The 10,948-nt window shown below is 32.5% G+C and overlaps 1 protein-coding gene across 1 annotated transcript; it reads left to right on the top strand.

The window, feature by feature from the left end:
* The first annotated feature begins 9,658 nt into the window (after window positions 1-9,658).
* Window positions 9,659-10,625, top strand: LOC107856188 (histone H2A). Its single transcript, XM_016701179.2, has 2 exons — window positions 9,659-9,999; window positions 10,240-10,625. Exons 1-2 carry the CDS (start codon window positions 9,790-9,792, stop codon window positions 10,474-10,476), a joined length of 447 nt encoding a protein of 148 aa, XP_016556665.2. The 5' UTR covers window positions 9,659-9,789; the 3' UTR covers window positions 10,477-10,625.
* The last annotated feature ends 323 nt before the right edge of the window (window positions 10,626-10,948 follow it).

Here is a 10,948-nt window from a genome sequence, read left to right as displayed (position 1 = left end):
AGGACCTGCGGGTAAAAAAGATGTTTCATACGAAGACTGAGGCATGCCTTCAAGTGCTAACTTTCCTCTAATCTTTGAGATGTCAAAATTTGAGGAGCAAGATGGGTATGAGGAATCCGTGAAACATTTGGGATAATATTGCAATCAATTAAGGGAACCCAGAGGGAAGAAGAATGAGAAAGATGACATTGTTATTGTAGTTGGAGAACGGGCACATCCAAGAAGACGACGTCGTCATCGTCGTTAGTCTCAAGCCCAAGTTCATACCCAAGATCTCCATAATCACTCCCAAAATCCATTATACTCTGTTTCCCTACCTTCATATCTAGTTTATTGCGCACAACTTTATGTTCAATTCCCTCCTTACCCATAATGGCGTGCACTAACTCTTCAAAGTAATCCTCCAATTCCACAAACATACCAAAGCCCTTCTAGGCCCGATGTTTGATCCAAGCCAAACAATGAAATGAGGCAAAAGTTGAAGGATAACCTCATGCCAATTGGAGAATTGTATGCAAGTTTATTCCAGAGATTGGTACAGCGGGGCATGATTAGTCCTCTCCTTGGGTATACTCCTGATCCATATTCAAGAAGTTTTGATCCTAATGTATGATGTGCATATCATTCTGATGTTCAGGGTCACAATATTGAAGATCGTCGTTCTTTGAAAAGAGAAATTAAAAAGATGATTCAAGATAAATCAATTATGGTGCAGAACATTGACAGTGAGAAAAGCTCTAGTCATGCTGATATGCAAACCAGTGGCTAAGATGAAAGGATGAGCAATTGATAAGTCACCTCTCTCCCTATTAGGAAGAGGTTTGGTAGTTTGTTTTGTTTTATTTTATTTTCTGTTATCCAAATTATTTCAGGATTGTAGTTCGGGATCTATCTTGTTTTGTCTTTTTGTCATTATGTTCAAATCCTTCTATCTTTTATTTTAATAAATGGAGTGTCCCTTTTTCCTTTGTGTTCAAATATAGGTTGTTTGTTTGTTTTCTTCACATAGTGCATTTTATGTTGATTCTAGTGACATAACATGCTAGTGAAATTTTCAGTCAGATCTTAAAATTCAATTTAACCATGAAACATTGAATCAGAGGTTTAAGTTAGTAAAAGAGAACATCTGAGGAAATAGGTAGAGTGCTGAGACATTTGGTGATAAGTTGAAGCCTTCTTTGAAAATTAAGACATTTATTTTGAGAATCACAAGAATAACTTGGTCATCAATTGAAAGACATGTCTCAATTAGGTCAAATAGTGGTTGCGTGAACAGAACGAAAATCAGTTCCACAAAATCATGAGTCATTCAATGTGAGGAATATGCAACAAAGGTGAAGTTGTATGCTAGAAAAGTGCAGAAAAATAGTGATGCACAAACTTAGTCAAAGTTAATATTGTAAGAGATGTCACAATGATCTTCATCTTTCACTTTCACTTGCATGCTATGTACTAGTGTTTTCAAGGATTGATATGACGAAGGCATTTTATTATGTTATCCAAATATTGTGTAATCCTTTGTTTACCCCATTTGAGATTTAGTCCTATTTTCTTTCATAACCCTCTTTTGGAATCAAGATAGAGTCAGTAAAACTCAAAAGAAAAGTTTTAAGAAAAAAAATGTGTCCAAAATGAAAGAAAAGAGAAGAGTATCAAAAATAGGGTAAGAAAAAAAATCTCAAAAAGAAAAGAGAAAAAAAAGAGAAAAAGAAACAAAAATCAGAATCAATTAAAAGAACAAGCTGCCAGAACTACGCATGACCTGATTCTCCTCTTTGGGGGTAAGATACGTAGGCTGCCCTACCCGGGGCTCGGTCTAACCAAATAAACAATTTAAAGTCACCCAGTCAGAAGAAATTGGGGCATGAGTTAATCCTCATTATTTGAGTCGATTCTAAAAGTCGTAAGTCCTATCCCACTTTAAGTATCATTTGGGCCCCACTTCATCCTTTCTTTCTAACCCTATCTAAAAGCAAAGTTACAACCAAAGAAAGACCTTCATATCAATCTTTGAGGATGTTAAGGCTAAGCATGCAAGGGATATGATGATGCATTTGGGAACTACTTATCTTCCTTGGTATAAGAAATTAAAAGAGAAATAAAAATGAGAGAGTCTTATTGGTGAAAACCCTTACGGGCACTGTAAGACGACTGTGAGTTGAGAGAAATGAAAATTAGAGAATCTCATTGGTGAAAAAACCTCACGGATACCATAAGGCAATGGTGAGCCGAGAGAAAGAAGATAAGAGAGGCTTGTTGGCGAAAACCCTTCAAGGTGCCACTAGCCGAATGAGGTCTCTGAATGCAATTGACCCAAGGAAGTAATTCAATTTCAGGGTCGTTAGCTCAATAACAATTGGTGAGAGTTTGGATGAAAAGATCAGGCAGCTTAATCCAAATCCATAGCATAATCATTAGAGTTGATTGTCATTTTAGATAAATTTTTCATTTCTTTGTTTCAAATGGGGACATTCATTGTCTTTTCTTTCTTCTCTTTATTTGTATTTTATTTTTCTTGAGTCAGTTATCCAAATAAAAAAAATCATTGTAATTTTTCTCGAGTCATTGAGTCAAGTCCATGACGAAACAAGTGAGAAAAGATTTCAAAACTGGCTACCAGCTTCTTCAATTGCACAAAGCAAGACAAAACCAGCATATGAAAGAGATATGATTGTGAGCCCAATAAGGCATGCAGAAAGTTTTGCCAACAGACAAACTTGGGAACTCATAGAAATACCAAGGTTTAAAGGGTTTATCTGAGAAGCATGATAAAACAGAGATACTGTTTTTATTTCGGAGTCACTCTTAATAATTTGAGTTTGGGTCAATGACACGACAAAGCATGGTCAAGTGCCAGCAATCTGAAAAAAATAAAGGTAAAGAACACTGGAGCAGGTGCCGGGACAACCAAGTGCCGCAAGCCGCCACTAAGTTTTTAACTGACAAATTTTCTTTGTTGAAACAGGGGAAAATTCGCTTCACTTAACTCAGCTACCATTGGAAATAAACATCCATGGGAATTTACTTTCTGTTCAGGACCCTCCTGAAAAATGAGATTTTACTTTCTGTCCAAGACCCTCCTGAAAAATAGGATTTTACTTTCTGTCCAGGACCCTCCTAGAAAATGGGACTTTACTTTCTGTCCAGGACCCTCCTGAAAAATGGGACTTTACTTTCTGTTCAGGACCCTCCTGAAAAATGGAAATTTACTTTATGTTCAGGACCCTCCTGGAAAATGGGACTTTACTTTCTGTTCAGGACCCTCCTGAAAAATGGAATTTTATTTTTATGTTCAGGACCCTCCTGGAAAATGGAAATTTACTTTATGTTCAGGACCCTCCTGAAAAATGAGAATTTACTTTCTGCTCAGGACCCTCCTAGAAAATGAGAATTTGTTTTATGTTCAAGACCTTCCTGGAAAATGGAAATTTAATTTATGTTCAGGACCCTCCTGGAAAATGGGAATTTACTTAATGTTCAGGACCCTCTTGGAAAATGGGACATTACTTTCAACAAAAAACAAATGAATGAAATCTTTCTTTATCATAATCTTCGTTTGGGATAATTTTGCTTTAGCTTTGATTTTGATTTCAGGAGCCCGTCTGAAGAACAGGGTGATGAAATTACAAGTCAGGAGCCCGCCTGAAGAATAGGGTGATGAAATTGAAAGTCAAGCAACAAGGTGAAGGGATTGAAAGTCAAGTAACAAGTTGAAGAAATTGAAAGTCAAACAACAAGTTGAAGAAATTGCAAGTCAGGAGCCCGCCTGAAGAATAGGGTGATGAAACTCAAGTAAAGAGTCCAAAAGAAGCTACATAGATAGGATTTGTGTAATTTTATTTATTTTTAACTTGTAATTTTCATTTCTGATGTAATAACAGAGCCGCGGACTGGAACTTCGACGGGACCTCACTTGACTCTCCAATTCGGTATAGTCCATCTTTCTTCCAATCCTTTGAGATACCCGTCACTTGATTCCTTCATAACTTGGGTAGTTAGGATGTCCTGGTGCAGACTTGGTGTCCTTGCTTCCTTCTGTTTCATTCTTTTAATAATGGTCGGGACAAAATTCTGTCTCGTTGTCTGAAAACACTTTATGTTTACATTTAAAGGGGGCATGCTGTAGACACCTAATTTTGTCCCTCCCAAGTCCAATTTTATTTTTAGCTCACATTACCACACACCCTCATCCATGTGATTATACCCTCCATAAAATGACAAAATAACAAAACCCTAACAAACCTAATCCAAAAATATTCTTTTGATAACAACTCAACAACCCTCCCTATTAAAAATTTACAACACATCGTAACCCCTACCCCTCCTACCCACACCTCATGTGACCCCTCCCCCTCAAATAAAGAAATACACAAAAAGGGGCCTCATAGAAACATACGAGAGAGACCCAATTGTCCATTACAAAAGAAGGCGCACACAACAACATCTAAGGGAGAGTTCACTGGAATTAAAACACACATACACTCCTCACTATCACATACGAATACACCACCACATACGAATTTTAGGCAGACCCACAGTTAAACAAAAACACCCACATACACAAAATTAAAAAGGGAGAGAGGTTGAACAGTAAAGAAGAGATAGATCTGAGATTTCAAAAGGGAGAAAGAATTTGCTTGAAAAAAACAGAGGAGGAGGGATTGAAAACAGGTTGAAAAAGGGATCAAGCGCGAGAGAGAGATAAGCAAAGAGAGATCGATGGAGAGTTGAAAATTCCCATGGTTTGATCTTTTCGGTGACTGGTTTCCCATTGGAAAACTCAGTTCAACCAATCGGAACTAGTAAAATCGGTCTCCAATCGATTGAAATTGACTGCTTGCGATCTGATTCTGGTGACATTTGATGGAAATAGGTGAAATAGGGTTGAGTTTGTGATACCGAGTTGGAGCTTAGTTCATTGTCGAGGTGTTCTATTCGGAACTCCAATTCTGGGCCTTCTTAAATATTATTATCAACAAAAATCAATCACCGAAAGGTCCAATTCTATCTTTTCTTATTTTATTTCGTCATACGTGTTTGATTTGTCTGAGACATGATTGAATGTTGGGTGATATCAATTTTCTTTATTTAGTTTCGTAGAAGAAATGGTTGTGGATTGTTGAAATAGTAATCTTGAATTGTGGAATTTTGGTGTTAAAAAGGAATGTGGGTTTTGATGGAAGGAATTGATAAAAAAAAATGAATATTGTTTAGTCCTGATTTATTGTCGTTGGTTATTTTAGAGTAAAATGTGAATGTTAAACGTGATAGAATTGTGATGTGTTGAAACAGAATAGGCAAATACAGGTTCGGGTAGGCAAAATTTAGGATTAAGTGTTTTGTTGAATGTTTGAAATTCTGTTGAATATTTGAAGTTCTATTGAATAGTCTGGTTCTCTCGCATTGAAGAAATGTATTTATTTAGCCGGGGAATGTCCCAAGGTATCTTGTACTCGGAGGACGTTCGTTATGAAGGCCCGAGGCGTCGAATAGAGCATTGTCTAGGATTAGTATAGAATATGATTTATATTTTTGCATTTTATCTTTTGGGACTGTATAATTTGGACCGAACATTGTTTTGTATTTGTTTATTTGATTGATCGATTTATTTGTGTTTTGTGTGATTTATACATTCATAGGGTTAAAATTAGCCGATACATTCCACCAAGCGACCGTGGTCGAACCGCTGGATAGAGGGGTGCCTAACACCTTCCCCTCGGTCAACAAAATTCCTTAACCGAAATCTCTGTTTGCAAGCCAGTTTTAAAGAGTCAAATAGTTTTGAAAAGGATTTTTAAAGGTGACTTGGCACACTGAGTTTATGTCAAGTGGCGACTCTGAATAAAACATGTAAATAATCCTTTTTCGAAACAAATTTTCAATCTTTTATCACTTTAATAATAAAACCTTTTCAAACTTAAACTTAATCTTTTTTTATCAGAAAAGAGGTGTGACAGGTACCTATACTAGTATATATATAAAAGCAAAACTAAAAGTAAGACAAGAAGCCACGTGGCAGCACAAGAATAAGTCTAAGTGATAATTTTAAGACAAAGTTAAAAAGTATGTAATAAAAAATTTTAATTGAAAGATTAAGTATTTGAATTTGAAATACATTATCTCTTTTAAAAAAAATAAATTATTATCTTAATAATAGAAATTCATAATTGAAGAGTCCTTACATGCTCTTTCTATTTCAAAGCTATATCTTATAAAATTTAAATATTATATATTTAGTTTATTAACATAATAATAATAATAATATTTTTTGAATGTGTCTTATACAAAATGAGCAGTGTGTTTTATACAAAATGAATGGTGTGTTTCAATAGGAATAAATACATCTGTATTTTTTAAAATTTAAATTGATACGGATATCTCTCAACTATATCAATCTCATTTTAATTTAAGATAAAAAAAATTCAAAATCAAAAGTATAATGTATAAGATAATTATGATATTTAAAGTCCTATTTTTTTAACAAATTAATATCACAATAAGTAAAAAAAAGAAAAATTTATGTCTTAAAAATTAGTAAAACAATAAGATAATTTTACAAAAAAAATCAAATTATAAAATAATTTATTTGAATTTATTTTTGTAAAATAAATTTATTTATCAATAATAAGAAAAAAAGTTTATTTAATTTTTGTGTTTTTTTTATTTGTATCTTTATTAGAAAGAAAAAAGAAAAGAACACAAAAACGTAAGAAAAGTAATTAAAAAGGAAAAAATAAAGACTCTTATTTGTAAAAATAGTAAAATACACGTTTTTTTTTAAAGAAATAGTAAACACACGTTTTTTGAAGAAAAAAGAAAAGAAGATAAACTATTTTCCTGATTTTTAGAAATAAAATACACATTTTTTCCTTTTTGGCTTCATTTGAAAGTTAGTTGTTTGATTGTGAGTGCTCTTAAATAATTGTTCCTTTTTTTATCTACTATTTAGTTATCCAAATTTAAATAAACTTACAGTTTTCAAAACAAAATTAATAGATGTCTATTTTATTAATTTCCAGGATTTGTTATTACCATAAAATGAAGATTGGTGGAGTTTTCAAATTCAAAAATACATTTAGAAAAAGACTTATTATTTTGATCAAACATAAAAATAAAAATAATAATTAAAAGATAAGGATTTAAAATAATGACCATAAAAGCAATAATAATAATAATAATAATAATAATAATAATAATAATAATAATAATAATTTAAAAATAATAGAGAAGAATTATATCTATTTTTGTTACAAATATATCTACCATGAATGGAAATATTATTGGTAATTCTCATCGGATTCTTTTATTTAACTATAACCATATATTGTTCATGGTTAATTTATTTTAAAATTATTTTTTCGTTGATTATATTATATTTATCTTTTGAAATTGATGTACTTACTATGAATGAAAAAATCATAGGTAATGCTCATCAGATTTCTCTAAATAATTACAAAGGTATATTCTCATACATGATTTAATTTTATAGTTATTTTATTATTTTTGTGATTAATATTATTTTTTGTCACATATGTATCAAAGGAAAATGAAGTTTCCTAAAATTTTATGCAGATAAATTTCTCCAAAATGCGAAATGAATATTTAAGAAATTAACAAGTACTATCGAGAATAGAAAGATACAAAGGACATTTATCAAACCATTTGTATAAAGAATAAATCGAAACATATTTGTATATGCACAAATATTATCATTTTTATCCGTCTTAATATATTTCTCTGTCACATTTACATATCTATTCTCTACTAAGAATGTTATAAAACAGATTTATATGCATCTAATTATTGCAATTAATTTATTCCTTTCATGATTTTACTTGCAAATATACATTTATATATAAAAAATATTTACTAATTCTTTTTGTCATTTAAATTTTTTAAAATCACACAACTAAAATCTCAATAAACAACAACAACAACAACAACAACAACAAACCCAGTGTATTCCCACAAAGTGAGGTGCAAATAAGCAACAAATCAAATGAATAATAAAAGTCAATATTAACAATCGATTAATTTTAGACAGTGAACAATGCAATAAAAAAAATTATAGGTCAATCTTTTGATAATTAGATGATTCATTATTTTTCGTTATATGACACAATTATGGGATTGTGTAGAAGAAAAGGTTGAGAGGATTGAAGAGGAGGGGGGAGGGGAGGGGGACGGCGCACTGACAGTGAAGGGAGAGTACATTATTCAACTAATTAATTGAACTATGTAATTTTTTGAATTATTTATTACAAATTATATTGAATAATTCTTAATTAATTTAAAATATATTTATGTGCTACAACAAAAATTAATTTATTCTTTTAAATTAATAAATAATTTTCCTAATGATTTATTTTTTAAAATATCCCGCGCATCGCGCAGATACTTATACTAGTGTATATATAAAAGCAAAACTAAAAGTAATACAAGAAGTCACGTGACAAGCTATTGAAAAGCCACACGGCAATTTTAGGACAAAGTTAAAAAATAATATAATACATCCAAACTCTCATCTTCCCTTATAAAAAACTCATTTCGAGTTTTTCTTCTTTTCTTCTTCAAATTTCTCATAAAAAGTGGAGAAATGATTGATAAAAAATTGAAAATTATATATTTCAATTGCTATCTTTCTTGAAATTTTTTCATTTAAAATTGATTTTTTTCATTTATATTGTAACTAAATGCTTTTAAAACAAAGAAATTTGCCCAAATAGTGGTGGAAGATAATGAGATGATTAAAAGGGCAAGAAGAAGATAAAATTAAATAAAAAATGAGCTAAAATAAGGTTGTCACGCGTCAAATGAAAGGTGAAGGACGACAATGGTATTGGTGGTTTAATTGACACAGTTGACGACTGATTTAGATGTTTAAAATAAACAACATCCATTTTAAGTGTCAAAGTGAAAGTTCGTGTCAATTTGAAGGGCATGACAATGTGTTTGGCCTTTATAAGAGGTATTTTTTTTTTTAGAATTTATGCAATTCATGTTCTTTTAATACACCAAACTAAACACTGCATAAAAAAATACAAGCATAACTGCTGCAAGTATTAATACACAATATTTTATACACCCTACCAAACGACCCTAAGTTTTAATCCAAGGACTATTCTAAGCTAGCGTTTGGTCATAGATTTCTAAATATTTTTGACAAGTCATTTTTGGATGAAGTTTCACCATGTGTTTGATCATAATATTTGAAAAATATATTTACTTTCAAAAGTTTTCAAACAATGGCATTTGACCCAAATACTAATTTTATCAAGTGTTTGAAAATTTGGATTATTGGCTAAAAGTATTTGTCAAATAATAATAAATTATATGATCAAACATTATTTACTATTTTTTTTTAAAAAAACTACTTAGGAAAACTATGGCCAAACATGTCCTAATAAGTGCAGCCCACTAGTGGGTTCTAAATGATTGACCAATACTAAAAATTTAGAAAATTGAACTCAAAGTAGTTGAAAATATATCCATTACTATCCCCTTCACTTTTCAAGCGGGAGAATAGCCTTTTACCCATAAAATTCAAATTAGCAATCTCCTCCGCTTCCTATTGGTCCATTTAAAATGACGCGGATCGATACCTATTCAAGTTTCACCGTTGATTAAATTTCAATCCAACGGTAATAAATAACGATCCTAAAACCAAAATGACAACCCAAATGTCTATAAAATCCATCAGCAGATTCCGACCCATTCCATCATCGGTCTCTCTGACAAACAATCAGTCATTCAATATTTTCTCTCTCTAAGAATCTTTCTCGCTGGAAAATGGAGTCAACCGGTAAAGCGAAGAAGGGTGCCGCCGGAAGAAGCCGTGGTGGCCCAAAGAAGAAGCCTGTTTCCCGTTCTATTAAGGCAGGTCTGCAGTTTCCCGTCGGTAGAATTGGTCGCTTCTTGAAGAAAGGCCGATACGCTCATCGTGTTGGTTCTGGTGCTCCCGTTTACTTGGCTGCCGTTCTTGAATACTTGGCTGCTGAAGTAAATTTCCCGTCCCTTTGTTCTTCATTTTTCGATTCGTTGTTCTTGTTAATTTCGTTCAATTTGAATCTAGGGTTTCAATTTTGGGTCGAAATGCTTCTAATTGGTAAAATCTGTATTGGCTTTCTTTCAAATGCTTCGAGTTTCGATCGGTTGTTCTTATTTTTGTGTTTAAATGCTCCTATATGGTGAAATTTGTATTGCGTTTCTTACGAAGTGTGAATTTTGGTTGATTTATAGGTGTTGGAGTTGGCTGGAAATGCTGCTCGTGACAACAAGAAGACGAGAATCATCCCAAGGCATTTGCTTTTAGCAGTGAGGAATGATGAAGAGTTGGGCAAACTTCTTGCTGGTGTGACAATTGCGCATGGTGGTGTTCTTCCGAACATTAATCCAGTTTTGTTGCCAAAGAAGACTGGAGCTGAAAAGGCACCAAAATCTCCTTCCAAAGCTACCAAGTCACCCAAGAAGGCTTAGATTTAGTGGTTGTTCTGGTTTATGTATGTAATTGTGCTGTTAGAATGTGTTGATTTTGTGTCCTTCAGGTGATATTTACGAAGGCTTTAGTTGGAACTGCACTGTTTAGATCTTTTTATCAATCAATGAAACCACTTGTTTCAAGTTTATGTCTGTTTTCCCTCCTTTATTTAGTTGTTGAAATGGTTGTTTTTGCATTTCTAGATGTTATGTCTCTTAGGAATTAGAGCCTTTTTCCCACCCCACTTCCTTTACTCATATTTAACCTTCTATGCAAGGCAAGGTTGTGGTTGGTCCTTCATTGGACCCATACATGGGGAACTTTAGTGGATTAGATTGCTTTTTAGGGGTTGGTTGGTAATTACGAATTTTGGTAATTAGTTGTCTGGTAATTACTAATCTTGGTAATTAGTTATTTTCTTTGTTTCAAATTATCGGTTCTAATTAATCAAGAAAAATAATTAATAATTTG

The sequence above is a fragment of the Capsicum annuum genome, chromosome 11 (assembly GCF_002878395.1).
Source record: "Capsicum annuum cultivar UCD-10X-F1 chromosome 11, UCD10Xv1.1, whole genome shotgun sequence".
NCBI classification, from domain to species: Eukaryota; Viridiplantae; Streptophyta; class Magnoliopsida; order Solanales; family Solanaceae; genus Capsicum; species Capsicum annuum.
This window is presented reverse-complemented; position numbering and strand designations above follow the sequence as displayed.